The sequence below is a fragment of the Lithobates pipiens genome, unplaced genomic scaffold (genome assembly GCF_037356315.1).
Source record: "Lithobates pipiens isolate NorthernLeopardFrog02 unplaced genomic scaffold, aLitPip1_a1.2 Scaffold_18, whole genome shotgun sequence".
NCBI classification, from domain to species: domain Eukaryota; kingdom Metazoa; phylum Chordata; class Amphibia; order Anura; family Ranidae; genus Lithobates; species Lithobates pipiens.
Window position 1 is genome coordinate 87,390,232 of NW_027507758.1, and position 21,449 is coordinate 87,411,680.

Sequence of the window (21,449 nt, forward strand, 5' to 3'; positions counted from 1 at the left end):
ACCAGAAAGAGTCCTGGGGTCCAGTCCTCAAAGAGGGGCGTTACAGGCAAAACTTTGTTCTTCTATGTGAGGCCTGGGTACCATCCTTTGGCCTCAGTGGCTTGGATTGATCCGGTTTGGGGAGTTTATTTAAATCCAGCCTGGATCCCTCCAGTGGCGCTCCTCAGAGCACATCTTCACTCGTGACCAACAGCTTAGACACTGGCAAAAAAACTGAGGAACTCCTGGAAGGAGGAGGGGTTATATAGGGGAGTGAACTTCCTGTATTGGGTATACCAATGTCCATCACTTGAAGGTGCCTATATACCCATTAAGTTATTACTTAGGCACTGTGTCCCATGATGTACGATAAAAAAAACACAATTATGCCAATTCATTTTCTAACCATGTTTATTACAGAATGTTAAAATGTGGGTTGTCTGTAGTTTTATTTTATTGTTGGAGACAGAAGTCCACCTACCCCATGTAAATTATTTTGAAAAAAGGTCCAGTCATGAGTGCAGGTACAGGTGGACAATTACTTTTACGGAGTCCCCAATTAATTATGAAAAGTTTCAAAAGCCATTATATTTGAGTGCTAGAACTATAGACTGAAAGAGCTGGAAGGAGATCAGCAACTACAGAATATACTTCTACATTATTTTAAATTGAATCCTACGTTATGACTGTAAACTACTGGTATGCTGTCAAATGACAACCAAGGACTTTTCCAAAAATATGCTAAAAACTTTTTTAGAAAAAATAAATATCTATATATCTCCATTTACCTCTCTCTTTCTCTTTTTTATTATACAGGATTTATACAGTGCCAACAGTTTATGCAGCACTTTACAACATGAAAGCAAACAGTTCAATTAGAATATAACTTAGAGTAGAATTTTAATACAATAGGAATCGGAGGGCCCTGCTCATTATAGCTTACAACCTAAGATACATAACTTAGGCGATTGCAGTGATTTATATTTATCTTCAGAAAATGTGAACATTATATGCAAACTATAGGATTTCCTTGAATACACAAAACAGGTGTCCACATTTCTAATGTAAAAAAAATCAAAGGTGGACTATAGTGCTAAGTCAGTGGCTTATCCACCATATCAAAAGGTACTAACAGATGACTATCAACAAAAAAAACTAAGGTTAAAGGCTATTGCATACACATCTATAGAACTGCAAAACCCTCTTGATACAGGTCAACTGCAAAACAAATGCACCTGTCAATGAATTCTGAATGATCTCAGGAGCATTTAAAACAGATGTCTATGTGATGCCATTGGCACAAGCCTAAAGCCCATTGACACAGGCCCTCAATATGATTCACACCAGTGGGTTACTCATACCTTCTTGTGTGAAACATGTTAAGGCTTTCTTAATGCTGAGTTGTTGGTGCCTGGTAAAAAAAAAAAATCTGATTAGGCGTCAAGCACTGTGGACCCACTGATTATTTTGTTAATGCTCTGGAAGTGGAGAGACCGCAGGTTTCTTCTGGAATAGTACAAAACCTATAAAACTATAAAATAAGGGCTACACAATTAGGGCTACAACACCCACTCAATATATAATGGTGTGGCTCTCTTGTCAAAAAACTATCCAATGCTATAGCTGGATCAAAATCAAGAGAGAAAATGGGGTGCCGATCTAGAGGCCAGAATAATTGAACCCCTGGGGTATAACTGGTGGATAAATAACTATAAATGTACCAAAAAGAATAATAAATACTTTAGTGAATAATAATAATTATAAAAATATATAATTAAATAATAATAAAAAAAAATACACTACCCTCCACCACCAATTAAAAAAGCAACATTGGATCTCAAAGTGGGGTTTACATTTAACAATCGCACTCAATTTTCATCTTTGATAACATATGCCAGGTCCAAAATCAGCCCTGCTGTGTCCACAGCCACTTTGAGTCCATTGTATTTTGCAGTGAAACTATCAACGACCAGTGGCTTTTTGTTCATTAATAATGGGGATACATCTGTGCTGCTTCGTGGACTGAATGCTTTGTGGGCACTGCCTAGCATGCTCCACTCCATGTCATCACCCTTTCCGAATAACTGACAGCCACACTTCTGTCCAGTCTCTATACAGTTGAAGTCTAGGGTAGAATTTGGAGGAATGGACCAGAAGTGACCATCCTGAAGATCAGTAAGAATGTCTCCCCCATCATGTTCCAGACTTCGTGCCGCCGATTCTAAGCAAGAAGAGAAGCAGTCTGACACCAGTTTATATTCTGCCACTGAACAGTTCTGCCCTTCCAAATGGCTGCTGTGGATATTGGCATTCTGTAACAACAAGACAACATTGCTGTGTTAGGATTCTTAAGTAAGTTGGTTAGACATACCCAGGGCTTCAATACTGTATGTAAGTAGAATAGAAAGGTGATTGTTTGTGTATAATTTTATTTTTATTTTTTGTGATGCCTATGTCATTTTGTGATTTGGGTGGAGAAAAATTTCTGCCGCTTGCTGCATGACTGTCATTGTGATCCTCTGCTTCTCTAGAGAGTCACAGGCAGGAAAACTCATTAACTAGTGAAGCCAGATACAGATATTCTGTAAACAACAAGCAAAATGTAATTTAAAGCAATTGTAAACCATCACATATACCAGAGAAGTGAGCAGCCTCAGATGATACACAGGCATGAAACAAACAAATCCTCCTATGTAGGATTTACTTGTTCATCTACAACCCTCTCTTTCCTACACAGAATCATGTTAAAATCCTTCTGCATTTGTTAGTATCACAGAGGAGGGGGTGGAAAGGCTGCAGTTACAGTGTGTGAGAGTCGATTGGAGGAAAGGAACACCTCCCCCTTTCACACAGCAGAAAAAGTGTGTTGTGAATAGACAAAATCTGCGCTGAGCTCCCTCCTTGACACAAATTTTATCTCATGTATCGGAAAAACTTCTCAGAAGTGACTCATGCTTATAACAGAGGGATGAAGCACCAGAAACTTATGGAGAGAGAAAAGTAAATAGTACAGATATATGTGCTGTGCTCAGATTTCATGATTGAGGTTTACACCCACTTTAAGGTCTTATGTGCACTGCATCTCAAAGAAGCTCCCACAGACTTTTGAGCTTTTTTGAGCTCTTGTTTTTTTCTGTCTGTAAACTCGCCTCCATCTTACCAATGTGACCATGTACATTATGGCTCTTTCAGGAGTTTACAAGCATTTGAGCTCACAGACAGAAAAAAAAACCCAATCAAACTCGTGTTTTTGAGAGGAGCTTTTGAGCTAAAAAAAGATGCATCAGTGCATAAAAAAGTGTCAAAAAGGCTCAAAGAAGCTAGAAAAAAAAAAAATAATTAGCTGAGGGCAGGGTTTGTAAAAGCATTTTTTTGAGCTGCAGTGTGCATGAGCCCTAACCCAATAATGGCTACCCCTTCATTCCTAACCTAACAGGTTTCCCTTAAAATAGTAAAGCAATTATTTTGTTTGTTCGAACGGGATATTTCCCAGCTTCGCCTCTAGGGACTGACTGACAGCTGTGAGTGGAGAGACCAGCTGACATTTAATAGTGGTTATACAAGCACTGGAGTAAATGGTGCTATGTGTGATGTGAAATGTAGTCCCTCTGCAGGCGTCAGGAGTTCTGCGACTTTTTGTGTGCACCCTCCCAACAAGAAGTTTGGGAAAGATGCACTGGAGATGAGGAGGATGCGGCTTGCCAGCATCTAAAAAGTGACTAGGGACAAAAAAAAAAAAAATCTTGTATATAAAATTGCACTAATAAGCCCTCCTACTTTAACCACTTCCCACCCGGCCAATGCACATATACGGCGGGGTGGGAGCCGTCTACTTCTGATAGGACGTTCAGGAACGTCCATCAGAAGGAGCGGGATCGCGTGCGCGTGCCCGCGCAGCGGCGCGATCCCGATGCGCTCGTGTCACCCGGACACGGAGCATCTCAGGATCGGCAGGAGGGCTCTCTGATTGGCCCTCCTGATCACATGACAGCCGTGTCCAATCACGGCTGTCATGTGATGTAAACAAACAGCCGGTTGCTAGGCAATCGGCTCCTCCTCTCCTCACACAGAAGTCATCGCTGAGGAGAGGAGAGCAGATCGCTGCAGCCGGCTGATGATCAGTGAGTATGAGCTGCTTTTTACTCACTGATCACCAGTCTAGTGTAATACACAACACACCATACAGTATAAACACAGTCCCCACATATGTCCCCAAAACATACATGTCCCCAAATAATAAAAACATGTCCCCCACATATGTCCCACTAAAATCACATGTCCCAATGATTATCTGCACACGTATATACGTGATCACCCGCACACATATGTACATGATCATTTGCGTAAATTTATGACAAAATTTGATTTTATTGGATTTCTTTTAAAATAGAAAAAAGAAAATAGTTTTTTTTCCAAATTTCTGCTTTTTTGCGCTTATATCGCAAAAAATAAAAAACTGAGTCGTGAATAAATACCACCAAAATAAAGCTCTATTTGTGTGAACAAAATGATAAAAATTTCATTTGGGTACAGTGTAGCATGACCGCGCAATTGTCACTGAAAGCGCTAAAAGCTGAAAATTGGGCTGGGAAGGAAGGGGTGAAAGTGCCCTGTATTGTAGTGGTTAAACATAACTATATTGACACACATTAATGCAAAAAAAATTAGGAGGCCTAATACTATTTCAATTATTACACAATTGGATTGGAATTTTTTCTAAACTTTTCTTGGGCCTCCGGGGAAGTTTTCTTTTGTTACATACATGTCTCTTCTGCAATAAAAGTTATGTCACCCTAGGCCTGCCAATTAAGATGGCGGAAGATGGTGGACCTGAAGAAAGCAGACATGTTGTTAGGTTTGTGTTTATGAAGCATAGGCATCTAAGGTTATGAAAAATCTTACCATACCTTATAGCGGACATAAGCAGCTAAATGTGTTTCAGTGCAGCCGCCTCCAAGGAGCAGCCAGGGGTCCTTAAGCAGGTGGTTTAAAGTATGTTCGGCAGTCTGACAAACTCTCTTATTAAAAGAAAAAAAAAAGTATGTTATGTTTCTGACATAATTATATGTTTACTTTATATCCTAACAAAACTGCAAGGCAAGACATATTTATAAAAAAAAAAAAAAAAAAAATTGCTGCTGTAAATCGTGAAAGTTTTTTTCTATCAACTGAAACGAAAATCACATTTCTCCACCAATCAGGAGAATCCTTATATTTTTATCAATGAATACAACGCTTCCTCTTGTTGGCTGAGTAGAAATCGTGATGTCTTTCGCTCGCCTCTCTGAGCCAGAGCAAACCTTGTATTCATTAATACAAGGCTTCTCCTGAATGGCAGAGAAGCATTCAGGCTGATTCTATTTAATTCCAGCAGCAGACAGTCGCTTGTAGTGCTGCCACAATATAGCGCCACATACTGTATGTAGTTGACGCTATTACAGTATATTACAGCATACACAGTGGCCACATCATTATTTATTAGAGCAAGTTTGTTTGGGTCAACTTGGCCCAAACAAACTTAAGTCAAATTAAATCTGGAATTCTAACTTTAAAAGACAGTCCACCTTTTACAAAAATGTAATAAACAAAATAAATTAATAATAAAAAAAAAATAGCACTATATTACATTTTTCATTGAAGCCTGCAGAGCACTGCAACCACGTCCAGTTTGTGCACATACTCCCGATTGTTGACATCCCAGCCTCAGGTATGTAGGTAGGTGCAGATCTACTGTTATGAGCCTGGAGGAAATAAACAGTGGACTACAAGTGTGGTTATGATGTGGGCAGGGGGGTGGCCCATACATTAAGGGCGTATGGGTGCCCCCCCCCATCCATGCATCCAGCCCCTATGCTGGATGCATGAATTCCAAGGGGAGGGAGGGGAGATTTGGGGTGTTTGAAGCACTTGATTGGAGCTAGTGGCACTGCAAATTGTGCCCACACAGTTGTGTGACAATAGCGAATGAATATTCAGTTTTTACACTGAAGCGATTGACCACCAAGGAGGTGGGAGGAGACGGAAGCCACCATGATGCCCACGGAGGAGAGCAGGTCAAGGGGAAGCCGCCCGTGATGCCGACTGCCCATGATGCCCGCCATAGATGGTTTAAGTGCGCCACCGCCCCAACCAAAAAAAAAATCTACCACCAGCCGCCACTGGATCTGACTCCCTCTGGTGCACTGGCAGATGGAATGTGCAGTCTTCCCAATCAGATCCATATGAATGAATGACATGACTGTGTAAAAAGGAGCTAGTTTACAAAGATCAAAAGAATGCTCCAGGAAGAAGCCCTGAGGAATTGGGGAATGCAACCGTGTTTCATAATACGCACTAAATATGGGTGCAACGGGGGGTGGCGTGTGCAAGATGGTGATGGGAGCGGACGTGTTTTAGTGCTGCTCCGCTGTCCGCATCTTTTATCCTGATATACCACGGTGCTGGAAGACTCTCACCTGCCCCTGCAGACAGGGAGAGTCTTCAGAAACAGAACAAAAAAGGGAACTCTCTGCAAGCGTGGGTAAGGCCGCCACCATAACCCTTACTGCTACGGCTTCCCAGACGGAGGAGGGGAGTCATGAGGATGCAGCTCCTCTGGCTCCTCCGGAGCACGCAGCCCTCATGGAAGCCATCAATACCTGCAAAACGGCCCTAACCAAGAAAAGGGACCATGTATATACTGTATTGAGGACATACAGCAGGAACACACGGCAGACCTCCATACTTTAAAGATCAGAGTATCTTCGTGGGCTGACGCCGAAAAACGCAACAGACGCAATAATTTGCACATATCGGGGCTGCCTGAGGGAGCAGAGGGCAATGATACTACTTTCTTCACCGAAAATCTGCTGCACGCTCTCTCCTACCCCATACCTCATTCTCACCCTACTTTGTGGTGGAGCATGCCCCATTGCCCCCCCCCCCAGTCAGTGGGCCACAGGGAGCACCCCGCACCCCCGCGCTCTTTCATATTTAAGCTACTGAACTTTCGTAATCACGACCTAAGCTTGCGTGAGGCGAGAAATGTGGGGAGCTGAAATATTAAAACGCTAAGCTCCTCATATTTCCAGATTACTCCATTGAAACACAACGCCTACGGAAGTCATTCGAACGTGTTTGCTTCCGCCTTCATGACAGAAGCCTCAAGTAAAGCATGTTGTTCCCGGCCAGACTCTGAGTTCAAGATGGGGAGCGGGTGCGCTTCTTCACATCACCTGAAGAGGCATCCTCCTGACTGGATACGATTTGCATGGGATGACAGGTATTTGATTCTCATATTTTGCCTTAATACGATGCCTCCTTTTGTAGCCAATTGACACTTTTGATAGTGACGCTCTGTTTTCCCCCTGGAACTGAGACTGCTCTGGAGGGGGGACTACTCTTCTCTGCCTCACTGGGCCCTCCAGGGGAACAGAGCCAAGCTCACCTATATTCTTTTGTTCCTGGGAGCTCAGGTGGGATTATGTATCAGTGACTCCACATTAACTATTGTTTCTTGGTTGGAGCTCCCTACTTCTGCCCAGGGCCCACACTATCCTCAGGATGCTCCTATTGACTGCACTAAGTTTTGTACTCCCAGCTTGCTGGGAGACCAGCACATCATTTATCATGCGGATGACCCTAGCTGTTATAGGTTAGCAGACCTATGTACTGTATGCCTCCTGCACATGTTGCCTCCAAAGCATGGATCATCTTGTCATGCTCCTGTTGGGAAGATATGGTGCACAAAGTTATGGGGGGGCTGGCAGGGTGGGATGTTTTGTTATTTTGGTTATTGTTTTACTGTTTATTATAACAATGCATATGACACAGTCACTCGGGCTCAGCTTATCTCTGCTCTTAGTGGGTAATCTAACTTGTTGCATTCGGTTGCCTGTCTTTGCTCCATCTGGGTTGAGGCTGCTCCTTGAGTCCCTCCCTATACTGCTGTGAATGACGGCTGAATGGCATCTCTCAATGTGATCTCTTGGAATGCCAGGGGCATTAATTCTTCTGTGAAGCGGTCGTTGGTATTTCAATTCCTAAAGACTTATAACCCTCACATTTGTGTTCTTAAGGAGACCCACTTGGTGGGGAAAAAGACCCTTAGTCTAAAAAAAAAAAAAAAACCTGGATAGGCCACCGGTACCACTCTAATTTTGCCAGAGGTGTCAGTGTCCTGGTACGCAAATCCCTACCATTTAGACTCTTGGATCTTGCACTTGACCCAGATGGATGCTACAAGATAATTCACGCAATGGTGGAATGCTTAGAAATTGTGCTGGTAGGTTTGTACATACCTCCTCCTGCTTGAACTAGATTACTTCACAAGCTAGGCTCTCTCTCATTGCCATGTATGCTACAGATAATGTGCTCCTCATGGGGGATTTCAATATGCCACCAAAGCCTGAGCTGGACCGCTTTGCCTCTGTGGGGGGGTTCTACTTCAGACCTCTCTGCATGGGTGGAGACGGGCTGACAGATGTGTAGAGATGGAGATACCCCTCCGCAGGTCCTTCACGTGCCACTCTGCCACCTATAGGACTCTCTCCCACATAGATCTGATATATGCGGGAAGTTCCATTATGCCTAGGGTCCAACAGGTTTCTATCCTGCCAAGGGGGATCTCAGACCATGCATCAATGCTGCTTCAATTGTCCCTGGAGGGATCCCCCTTGGATAGGTTGTGGAGACTGACGAGGTTCTGGATCTCTGACCCTAGGGTGGATTCCGGGTATCACCAACAGATGCATACGAATTGGGTCCTCAACCCGGGGGCGGTGGGCTGGGATGCCTTTAAGGCTTTCTCCAGAGGCTCACTCATTGGAGGGGTTCGTAGGCAGCTGAAGGCTGGCTTGGTAAGGGCTGAGGGACTGGCTGCTTCCTTGGAGCGACAGTATACCCAGACTAAAGACCCAGAGCTTCACGTTAGGCTTCAGGAAATTACCAGAGCAGTCCTTATGATCCGTACTTCCCTGAGCAAAAAGATGCTGCTTCAGCAATCCCAAAGGGTTTTTTGAAGAGGGTGGACGAGGTGGTAGATTTCCTGCCTTGCTGGTACGTGAACAGTCACCCTCTATGAGTGTCCCCTCGTTGATTGACAAAGATGGGATTAGACAGACTTCGTTTAGAGCAGTGGCTCTCAACCTTTTCTAGTGCCATGACCCCTTGATAAAAGTTGTGGGGACCCCTAACAGTATAAAATGTGTTTTGTAGTGTGGGTTGTCAGCACCCAAGACAAGTAATTTGTGCCCCTAACCCATGGACATTTAGCGCTCCCTGAGTTCCTTCCACTCGTACAGTATTAAAACCCTTCTGGTACATTTTAGGATGCATCACTCTTTGTTCTCCTTTCTTTCCCTTTTATCTCTCTATCCTAATTTCTTGTTTTGTTTTTTTCTCGTAGCAGTGATGCCTATGCCGAAATCAGGAGATAGGATCTCCTCCAGCCCCTCCCACTTCACATTCCTCACCAGTCAGCTGACCTCTAATCTCTGTCCCCCAGCCATGCTGTGAACTGAATGGGCGGTTGCTGGCTCCAGGCACAGCCCAGCTGGGTGACCACGGGCTCCAAGGACAGCCCTGCTGGGTGGCTGAAAAATGTCTGGGAGAGTAGTGTGGGCTTCAGGAACAGCCCAGGATTCGGTGACCCCTGAAAAATCATCATTCGACCCCCAGGTTGAGAGCCACTGGTCTAGAGCAATTACTGACTGCTTTGCTTCCTACTACTCGGAACTTTACTCTACCCGGGTAGACTACTCTATGGAAGACCTCCACATATAACTCTCCGATGTTGTCTTCCCTGTCCCAACTACAACATATAGGGATCAACTCAACTCCCCTATTACCCTTACAGTGGTTGTAAACCCTTACAAACCACTTTGACCTACAGGTAAGCCTAGATTAAGGCTTACCTGTAGGTCCAAGAAATATCTCCTAAACCTATATGGTTTAGGAGATATTTGCCCGAAAACAGGCACTGCTGTCTACGGCGCATGCGCAGGCGCACTGAGCGCGGCATTCTCAACGACGGAGCTGCCGCGCGTGTCGGCTCCCGTGCGCATGTGCGGGAGTGACATCATCGCGGCTTCGCCGAATGACAGCGGCGGAGCTGCGAGACCCCACCAAGAAGATGGATGCCGCGGACTACAGGGGACAGCGGTGACTTCGCTGGCTCCTGTGTCAGGTAAGTGACACATAATGGACTACTATGCGATGCATAGTAGTCCATTATGCTTTGCCTTTGCAGGGAATGAAAGAGGAAGTAAACTCATCCGGGTTTACTTCCTCTTTAAGGAGGTTCAGCAGGCCATATCTTCTCTTCAGGCTGGGAAGATACCGGGCCCTGATGGTTTCCCCACTGAATTTTATAGCACATACGCTGAGGACCTGGCACCCAGGTTTCACTCTACGCTCCTCTTCCTTGAGACATGGGTCCTTACTGGCATCGCACTGAGCGTGGCATTCTCAATGACGGAGCTGCCACGCGTGTCGGCTCCCGTGCGCATGTGCGGGAGTGACGTCATCGCGGCTTCGCCGAATGACAGCGGCGGAGCTGCGAGACCCCACCAAGAAGATGTATGCGGCGGACTACAGGGGACAGTGGTGACTTCGCTGGCTCCTGTGTCAGGTAAGTGACACATAATGGACTACTATGCGATGCATAGTAGTCCATTATGCTTTGCCTTTGCAGGGAATGAAAGAGGAAGTAAACTCATCAGGGTTTACTTCCTCTTTAAGGAGGTTCAGCAGGCCATATCTTCTCTTCAGGCTGGGAAGATACCGGGCCCTGATGGTTTCCCCACTGAATTTTATAGCACATACGCTGAGGACCTGGCACCCAGTTTTCACTCTACGCTCGTCTTCCTTGCGACATGGGTCCTTACTGGCCACGCAGTGATTACAACTCTGATGCATCTGCATCAGTCTGGGTTCATGTCAGGCAGGGGGATGGATATAAACATGGGCTGTTTACCCATGTGGATCTGGCCAGGGAGGGTGACACAGGATTGATAGCGGCATTAGACGCTAAAAAGGCGTTTGACTCGGTCGAATGGCCTTTCCTCTGGAAGGTGCTGGAATGTTATGGATGTGGGCCCAGATTTATCTCCTGAATACAACTCCAATATAGGGACCTGACTGCTAGAGTCCAAGTGAATGGCCTGCTGTCTGCCCCCCTTGGCCTGAGTAAGGGCAGCAGGCAGGGCTGCCCTCTCTCCCTGGGGCTCTTCGCCCTGGTAGAGCCTCTGGCGATCCTAATATGTCAGGACCACAGGGTGAAGGGTATTCAAGTCGGAGTGCTTTGGGAGAAAATATCAATCTACACAGACGATACCCTGCTGTATCTGGCTGATGCAGGTGTCTCCCTACAGTCTGCCTGGAGATTATAGACCAATTTTTGGGTATATTCGGGGGAGCTGCACTAATCGGGAAAAAAGGTCCAACTTGTTCCTTCACCCCTCAGGTTCTGGGATAGACACTGGGACCCTGCTTCAGTGGGTAGGGGAGTTTAAATACCTGGGGATAAGTATCCAAGGATCCTTGCAGGCTTATATGGCAGACAACCTTTCTCCCCTGATGGTTCAATTTGATAATAAATGTCAGCTATGGAAAACTCTGCCTCTGTCGCCAGTGGGTAGGGTGAATTTACTGAAGATGGTCTACCTCCCTAAATTTTTATACGTTTTCAGGAAGACTGATCCCCATTCCCAAATTGGATAGCATCATAACAGCTTTTGTTGGGGCAGGGAAAACCCCAAGACTGGAGAGGCGGACGCTCCAACTCCCCCTCTCTCAGGGGGGTTTAGCAATGTCTCATTCCCAGCTCTTCTACTGGACCGCAGCACTAGTGACGCTCCGGTAGTGGTTTAGTCAGCCCAAACAGAACCCTGCAGTACTTTTAGAGGCAGCCATTCTGGGGTCCTATGTGGCCCTGAGCAACCTGGTCTACAGAGGGCACATCTTCAAGCAACAACCCCAATGTGAACGACCGTCCAGGTGTGGCAACAGGCAGGGGCCGTTTACAAAACTGACTCAACAATTTCCCTGAATACTTGCCTCTGGGGTAACCCAAGACTCCCACACTGTTATGTGCTACCGGAACCCCAACTATGGGGATTTCTGTAAAGGACCGCTTCATCCAACTTAAATTTCTCCAGCGATCCTACTACACCTCCGTGAGACTAGCCAGCATCTATCCTGACATAAGCCTCCTCTGCTCCAAGTGCAGGGCCTTCCTGGGTAGATTTTTCCACATGGTATGGACATGCCCTTTGATCTGTCCCTTTTGGGAGAGTGTAACTGAAGCCCTGGGGGGCCTTCAGAGATTGGTCCTTCGGCCTGAACTGGGCCTTGGTGCTACTTGACAGTATGGAGAATGTTGGGGCCTCTAGGCACGTGAAATTATTTCTCTTTTATGCCCTATATTACCTTAGAAGAGAGATTCTTCTCAGGTGGAAGCAACCTACCCTGCATATGCTTAAAAACGATTAACTCTGTCCTACCACTGTATAAACTGACCTATGAGAGCAGGAACTGTCCTAAAAAAAAAATGTGAAAAAGGTCTTGCCGCAATGGATCTATGCACATGGCTCGGAGCCATAAGGTCTATGGAGATGTCCTATATGATATCCTCATGTCTTGCATTCTACTCTTGTGATATAAGTTTTGATAGTCCCACAAATTGCTCATTCTCCCTCCCTCTACCTCCCCCCCATCTCACCTTGGGGTATTATGTGATTGTCGTGATGCTCAATATCAGCTTGACTTGATCTACTGTCTCCATTTTTTTTTACCTTATTCATATATCTATTGTCTGTGCACTGTGTCAATGCCTATATTTTCAAATAAAACCTATTTTCTGTTAAAAAAAATATATGGGTGTAACATTAAACATGGTTCCAAAGGTGGACATTGCTTTTAATAAAACCTTAATTGTACCTATACTTAAGTACCATCACAAAACTATTTTTAACATGCTTGCTAAAATAGTTATCATTCCTGGAGAAAATGCTGCTTCAGTTTGCCTGTAGTGCTGGTAAAATGTGTGAAAACCTCGGCCCAAAAGCAATCTCCATACATTGCATAATTTTCTTCAGCAAAAGTATTTTTAAAAACATCTATAAATCTTTAATGATCCCAGGAGATGTGTGAACATTGCCTTAAGTTCTCATCTGAGTCCAGATTACATTAAAGCATTTCTAAAGACATTTTTTTTGTTAAAATAATAAACATCTTATGTTATTGCACAAAGTGGCTTTGAACCTCCTCTTCTTGGGTCCCCCATTGGCCTTGTCCACTCTTCTTTTGTGTCTGCCCCATAGCAAACAGCTTGCTATGGGAGCAGACATGTGGGCTTGATCCCAGGCCGGGCTGTGTGCGTCCATAGACAAACATAGCATGGCTTTGCCCTCCTCACAGCATTTGATTGACAGTAGCAGGAGCCAATGGCTACTACTACTGTGAGTAGAGGGAGAGGAAGAGAACAGATACAGCTATGAACAACACTGGATCAATTGAGGACTCACGTAAGTAATTAGGGAGGTGGGGCAGCACAGCAAGTCATAAAAAAATTTTTTTTTACCTTAAAGCAGGGAATGCATTAATGTAAAAAAACATTTTAGCTTTAGGACCACTTTAAATTATGTTTTTTTTTTGATTATGCAAAATTTAACAACCAGAAAAAAAAAGCACTAATTTACCACAAGCTCTTTCAGGGATGTCTCATTTCGGTTGCAGAGCAGAAAGCTGCACACAGATGTGTCAGAGGGAATAAGATGCAAGTACTTCTTGTTTCCATGGGACATTTTGCTGATTTGCCCAAGGCTGCCATAGCAAGCAGAGGAAAGACTGCTCAGAGAAGCTATAGACTGTGCACCTGTGAATGAGGGTGGAAAAAAAGTCAATTACTTTAAGCTGCTGCAATAGTTTTCTGGAAAAGGTCATAAATATTGATGCAGGAATATATATAGCCACAACGGCACAGAATAAGACCGATAAAGGAGACCTGTGCAATAAAATTTCAGTTATTCATGTTTAATTGAAATACCTGATCTGTGTCATTGCCCGTGGGTCAGCCGCAGATTCCTTATATTGTGTGTATTAAACAGCAAAAACCAATTGTTTTAGATCTCTTCTCCGCCTATACCATGTCAAAGTGCCAAGCTCCTGCCATGGGGAGCACTACAAACTTTCTTAAAAGGAAAACTACACAGACATATGTAGGCTTCCACTGCTGATTTCTGATAAAATGCCAGTCCCCTAGCTCTCATGGCTATTGGACAGATGTAAAAGAAAGATCTCCCCAATTAGAAACAGATGTAAAACAAAACAAAAAAAACCTCGTAAAATAATCTGTTACTATATTTAACCATTTGGGCCAATTCTGACACTTCTCTCATATATATGTAAAAATGTGTTTTTTTTTTTGTCAGAAGAGTACTGAGAACCCCCAAACATTATATATTTTTGTTTAGCAGAGGCCCTAGAGAATAAAATGGTGTCAGTTGCATATTGTATTTGTGCAGCGATTTTTCAAATATTTTTTTTTTAAAACAATACACTTTCATGCAAAAACACAATATATAACCCATTTTTTGTAAAATATGAAAGATGATGTTATGGCGAGATCAAAAACATTGATCTAAAGCTATTTAAAAAAATGTCATAGTTTACATTGAACGGGAACCGGAAGCAATGCCGTGATGTCCCTCTGGTCCTCCTAGACCATAGAGTTAAGCCGAGGCCATCTTTCTTCAGCTAATCTCTGTGGTCAGCTGCCACAACCGCACTGGTTCGTGGATTTACCGATCATCCCAGTAAATCCGAGAACCACCAGAAATCGGCGCGGCGGGGAAGGGGGGAGCTTCTATAAGTGATCCATCAGCTCAGATCACTTTTACGCTTTTTGCAAATCAGCCGCTCAGATCACCTTTAGCAGTTAGAAAATCACTGGCTGAAAAGCCAATACCGGGGTTTATGAAATATTGCTACAGCCATAACCCTGTAGTATTCCACTTCAAACCAAGGACGTAATTTTACTATGGCTGGGTCGGGAAGTGGTTAGGGTAAAAAAAAAAAAGAAAAAAAAAAGTTTTGCCTTTAGTTGTACTTTAATACTAAGGACCACCCCCACCATTTAACAGCTTAATGGAAAACCATTAAAATGGAAGGTTTAGCTCTACATTAGACAAAGATTAAAGCCCTCCATTTAGTTTATCCTCAATGTATAGGTACTAGGTACAAAGAAATAGATTTGAGCAGGGATTCTTAACCAGGGTTCCTTCAGCGGTTACTAGGGGTTCCTTGACCAATTAGCAATTTCTGCCTTTCAGATAAGTTCCCACTGACACCATTGATTTTTTTAGGCTATCTGCAAGGTGGAAATTCTTCCCAATGACCACAAGTGTAAGGAGCATCTTTTTCACTGACCATCACACTAATGAATCATGAGTTGTAGATATACAATTGTGTAAAAAAGTATTTTCCCCCTTTCTGTTTTTGCATATTTGTTACACTCAAATTAACAAATTTTAATATTACACAAAGATAACCCTAGTAAATACAAAATGGCAGGTCGGCACGATCCTGCGAGCCGTAGTAGCTATACATCGGCTCCTCTAAGCAGAATAGTAGGCTCACGTGCTCGCTGCTCTGCGGGGGTGCCGATGCTCGTGACCGGCGGTCGTGATGACCGCCAGGCATGAGAGGCAGAAAAAGTACAAAATAGTGTTTTTTTCAAAATTTGCGTTTTTCTTTTGTTTATAGCGCAAAAAATAAAAAGCGCAGAGGTGATCAAATACCACCAAAAGAAAGCTATTTGTGAGAAGAAAAGGACGTAAATTTTGTTTGAGTACAGCGTTGCACATATCGCAAAAAATGGTCTGGTCGTTGAGCAGCTACATCTTCTGGGCTGAAGTGGTTAAGGCAAAAAAGCTGTCCAAACCTGCCTGGCTTTATGTGAAAAAGTAATTGCCCCCTAAACCTAATAACTGGTTGTGCCACTCTTGGCGCCAACAACTGCACTCAAGCGTTTGCAATAACTGCCAATGAGTCTTTCACATTGCTGTGGAGTAATTTTGGCCTACTCGTTTTTGCAGAATGGTTTTAATTCAGCCACATTGGAGGGTTTTCCAGCATGGACAGGCTATGTATGGTCATGATACAGCATTTCAATTGGTTTTAAGTCCTTGCTTTGACTAGGCCACTCCAAAACCAAAATGTTGCTTTGTTTGAATCATTTGGAGGTGGACTTGGTGTTGTGTTTCGGATCATTGTCCTGCTGCATAACTCCAGTGCACTTGAGCTGGAGGTCACGAACTGATGGCCGGACATTCTCCTTTAGGATTTTCTGGTAGAGCTCAGAATTCATGGTTCCATCAAATTATGGTAAGTCGTCCAGGTCCTGAAGCTGCAAAGCATCCCCAGACCACCACGTCTGACTGTTGGTGTGATGTTCTGGTTATAAAATGCTGTATTTGTTTTATGCCAGATGTAACGGGATGCACAACTTTACATTTTTGTCAACGGTCCACAGAATATTTGCCTAAACATCTTGGGGATAATAAAGATGTTTTTTGGTAAATGTGAGATAACTTTTTGTGTTATTTTTGGTCAGCAGCGGCTTTGGCCTTGGAACTCTCCCATGGATGCCATTTTTGCACAGTCTCTTTCTTATTGTTGAATCATGAACACTGATCTCAGCTGAGGCAAGTGAGGCCTTTAGATGTTGTTCTGGGTCCTTTTATGATCTCCTGGATGAGTCATCGTCATGCTCTTGGAGTAATTTTTGCAGGTTGACCACTACTGGGAAGGTTCACCACTGTTCCATGTTATCTTCATTTGTGGATAATAGCTCTCCCCATAGTTCACTGGAGTTCCAAAGCCTTAGAAATGGCCTTGAGACCCTTCCTAGACCGATACGTGTACATTCATTTGTTTCTAATCTGCTCTTGATTTTTTTTAGATTGTGGGATGATGTGTGGCTTTTTGTGATCTGTTAGTGTGCTTAACTTTGTCGGACAGCTTCTATTTATGTGATTTCTTGATTCAACAGGTCTGGCAGTAATCAGGCCTGGGTTTGGCAAATTAAATTTAACTCAGTTTTCCAAAATTTTTTTGTTAAAGTTCATTCATGATTCGGCATGGGAGGGGGCAATTACTTTTTCACATAGGGCCAGGCAGGTTTGAACAGATTTTTTTTCCCTTAATAAATGAAATAATAAATTTAAATATTGTGTAATATTAAAATTAGTTTAATGATCTGAATTATTTAAGCGTGAGAAATATGCAACAAAAAAAAAAGGGGGGGGGGGGAAATACTTTTTCACACAACTGTAGCAATTTTTAGCAGGGGTTCCCTGAGACTGAAAAGTTATTTCAAGGGTTCCTCTGTGATGGAAAGGTTGAGAAAGGCTGGATTAGAGAGTTATAAAATGTACTTGCAGACACAGCAAGCCTACGTTATTATAAAAATATTGTTAGCTTGGAAACATTAATGAACTACAATGATCTTTAGGCCCAATACACACACTCATTGTGAGTTGTGGTGCATTAATGCATGCACGTAAGGTGTGCTGCATTTAGGCATTTTGAATGGACTGACAATTCATACACCATCTTTTTCTGATGCACTGTACCACAATATATAGTGTGTTGAAACCTACATGCATTAGGGCAACACTGGTAATGCGCATTGGTGTGTGATTGAAAATGAATGGCGCTGCATTGCAGATTATTATGCATTACTCTTTGAAAAAAAAAAAAAAAAAAAGGACGCAAATACTGGGATTTTTTTAGGCACCAAGACAACTTGAAACAAAAAGTAATGATATAAAAAGGCCAGTGTACATCTCTTGAAAACACAGTGCATATTTTCTTTCAACCTTAGTGTAAATTGGTCTATAGCCATATACAGTGGGTATAGAAATGAAGCACCCCCTTTAAAATAATAATTTTGCTGCTTTGCAGCCAGAAACGAAGACACAGTTTTTGTTTTTTCCAGCTTTATTTACTAGTGCAACCTATCAAAGTAATAAGTACCCAACATGTCAGAAAAAAAATCAAAAAAAAAAAAAATCACTGAGTTGAAAAAAGGATCACCCACTTATGTCAGTACTGTATTTTGTTGAACCACCTTTTGCTTTAATTCCAGCCTTTAATCTGCTGGGCTATGTCTACTAACTTTGCACATCTAGACTTTGCAATATTTGCCCACTCTTCTTTGCAGAACTGCTCAAGTTCAGTTACATTTGATGGCAACCATTTGTGGACTGCAGTCTTCAATTCATTCCACAGATTTTCAGTGGGGTTTTGCCCCATCCATTTTTCTTCTATCTTGACAAGTGCTCCAATCACTGCTGCAGAGAAACACCCCATAACAGGATATTACCACCTCCATGCTTTACTGCAGGAATAGTGTAATTTGGATGGTGAGCTGTATTGGATTTCCGCCCAGACATTTCGTTTAGTCTCATCTGTCCACAAAACTTTTTCTACGTGGCCTCAGAATCTTCAAAGTGCATTTAAGGTGGTCAGATGAGACCGCGGTCATTTTTTTCCAACTCCGCGATTCTGTTTTTGAACTTTGGCGTTATATCTTTCACTTGGATGTTTTAAGTTGCACTAGTAAATACAGGTGGATAAAACAAAAACTGTGTGTCTTCATTTCAGGCTGAAAAGCAACAAAATTTGATTTTAAAAAGGAGGCGATTCTTTTCTGTACCCACTGTATATTGACCACCATGAGACACCACACACACACATATATTATACATAGACTCACACAACCCTCACATTTTTGTAAATATTTTATTCTATCTTTTCATGTGACGACACTGAAGAAATGACACTTTGCTACAATGTAAAGTAGTTAATGTACAGCTTTTATAACAGTGTAAATTTGCTGTCCCATCAGTCATTCATATCTACACCGCTGGCAACAAAAGTGAGTACACCCCTAAGTGAAAATGTCCAAATTGAGCCCAATTAGCCATTTTCCCTCCCCAGTGTCATGTGACTCGTTAGTGTTACAAGGTCTCAGGTGTGAAAGGGGAGCAGGTGTGTTCAATTTGGTGTTATCGCTCACACTCTCTCATACTGGTCACTGGAAGTTCAACATGGCACCTCATGGCAAAGAACTCTCCGAGGATCTGAAAATAACATAAATATGGCCTAGGCTATAAGATTGCCAAAACCCTGAAACTGAGCTGCAGTATGGTGGCCAAGACCATACAGCAGTTTAAAAGGACAGGTTTCACTCAGAACAGGTCTTGCAATGGTTGACCAAAGAAGTTAAGTGCACATGGTCAGCATCATATCCAGAGGCTGTCTTTGGAAGATAGATGCTTGAGTGCTGCCAGCATTGCTGCACAGGTTGAAGGGGTGGGGGGGGGGGGGGGTCAGCCTGTCAGTGTCCAGACCATACGCCGCACCAAATTGATCCATAAACTGCATCAAATTGGTCTGCATGGCTGTCGTCCCAGAAGGCGGCCCGCAAAACAGTTTGCTGAAGACAAGCAGACTAAAGACATGGATTACTGGAACTATGTCCTGTGGTCTGATAAGAACAAACGTATTTGGTTCAGATTGTGTCAGGTGTATAGCTGCAACCAGGTGAGGATTACAGTGTGTCTTGCCTACAGTCAAGCATGGTGGTGAGAGTGTCACGGTCTGGGGCTGAATGAGTGCTGCCGACACTGGGGAGCTACAGTTCATTGAGGGAACCATAAATACCAACATGTTGTGACATACTGAAGCAGAGCATGATCCCCTCCCTTCGGAGACTGGGCCACAGGGCAGTATTCCAACATGATAACGACCCCAAACACACTTTCAAGATGACCACTGCCTTGCTAAAGATGCTGAGGGAAAGGATGATGGGCTCGCCAAGCATGTCTCCAGACCTAAACCCTATTGAGCATCTGTGGGGATCCTCAAAAACGGAAGGTGGAGAAGTGCAAGGTCTCTAACATCCACCAGCTCAGTGATGTCATCATGGAGGAGTGGAAGAGGACTCCAGTGGCAACCTGTGAAGCTCTGGTGAACTCCATGCCCAAGAGGGTTAAGGCAGTTCCGGAAAATAATGGTGGCCACACAAAATATTGACACTTTGGGCCCAATTTGGACATTTTCACTTAGGAGTGTACTAATTTTTGTTGCCAGTGGTTTAGACATTAATGGCTGTGTTGAGTTATTTTGAGGGGACAACAAATTTACACTGTTATACAAGCTGTACACTCACTACTTTATATTGTAACAAAGTGTCATTTCTTCAGTGTTGTCACCTAAAAAGATATAAAATATTTACAAAAATGTGAGGGGTGCACTCACTTTTGTGAGATACTGTATATGTAAACATCAATTCTCAAAGCAAAATAAGTTTACATCTAGTGTTATAAATTTAAGAAGTTTCATCGTGAATACATTCTCCTATATACATAGAAGTGGTTTGTTTTTTTACCTGTCATTCGACTTAGTGGTTCCATCAGAGCTGCTCCTAATCTTTCCACAGCCAGGATCTTCTGCTCTTTTAAATATCGCATTAGAGACGGATGAATAACTTTTTGACAGAGAAGCACATGAACATGGCCATCCACTAACTGTTTGCCTAAGGCCAGCAACTGTTCCAGCATGACTTGTTCAGGGTCTACACTATCCATCACATCCACAGAGCCATCTCCTGTATTACTAAAATCTCCAGACATTGAAATGGAAAACAAGGCCAATTTAATGTTTGTAGGTGGCAAGTCTGACAAAGCTAGTATTCTGTTCCAGCTGCTACCTGGCATTTCAATGAGAACACCAGGAACTAAAGTGGATTCCATAACACTCAGACCTTCAATAGGGAGCATCACGGTCCTCCCTAATATCATACTAGATCTGCTTTCTAAAGGGACTTTGAAGAGAAAGGCTTTGACAATTAAAATTGTAATGTAGTCTACTTCTTTTATGGTAAGCATGCAAGCAGGTTTACTGCTAAGCACAGATCTTGTTAGATCAAAAAAAGAGGAGTTGCAGCTAAAATCCACCTTTAGTTTGCATGCACATTCCTCTGATGTCAGATAACTCAAGCACATGTGCAAAAGTCTTTTGTTTATAGTGATTACCTTGTGAGGGGACAAAGGTAACGTCAGGCATCTGTCAATGAGGTTGCAGCAAAGAATTACTGCAAAGAGCCCCCCATCATTGAAGTAAGATACATGATTACGGATAGAGGACACAAGCAACTGTAAGACTGGATGGCTAACAGACAAGCCACTAAGTAAGGCAGAGGACTGTGATGTTGTAATAACATAGCCTCCACTACCATTATGGAGATGTTTGAGCCTACCAGTTGGTCCATAGCATGATGCTGCAATCATCTGTAGCACATTCAGTGGTCCCCTGATTGAAGCACTAGTTACGGGTCCAGCTGTACACTGCGATGGTTTTTTCATCTCTACTCTTGCCATGATTAAACCTGAGATTTCAGATTATGCTTCCAAGAAACAACT

General features: G+C 43.2%; 1 protein-coding gene across 1 annotated transcript; it reads right to left on the reverse strand.

Moving 5' to 3' along the window:
• Window positions 1–372: 372 nt before the first annotated feature.
• Window positions 373–21,410, reverse strand: MKKS (MKKS centrosomal shuttling protein). Its single transcript, XM_077485895.1, has 4 exons — window positions 20,417–21,410; window positions 13,659–13,834; window positions 4,887–4,997; window positions 373–2,291 (listed from the first exon to the last, which is right to left on the reverse strand). The coding sequence occupies exons 1-4, from the start codon at window positions 21,405–21,407 to the stop codon at window positions 1,848–1,850; spliced, it is 1,722 nt and encodes a 573-aa protein (XP_077342021.1). The 5' UTR covers window positions 21,408–21,410; the 3' UTR covers window positions 373–1,847.
• Window positions 21,411–21,449: the final 39 nt, after the last annotated feature.

What these genes read in the sequence shown, in the direction of transcription:
- MKKS (XM_077485895.1), bottom strand. Translation starts at nt 21,407, where the DNA reads ATGGCAAGAGTAGAGATGAAAAAACCATCGCAGTGTACAGCTGGACCC. An exon ending in ACCACTAAGTCGAATGACAG is followed by an intron (nt 13,835 to 20,416) that starts GTAAAAAAACAA and finishes CCTCATTCACAG; the next exon opens with GTGCACAGTCTATAGCTTCT. An exon ending in CTGCTTATGTCCGCTATAAG is followed by an intron (nt 2,292 to 4,886) that starts GTATGGTAAGAT and finishes TTGTTGTTACAG; the next exon opens with AATGCCAATATCCACAGCAG.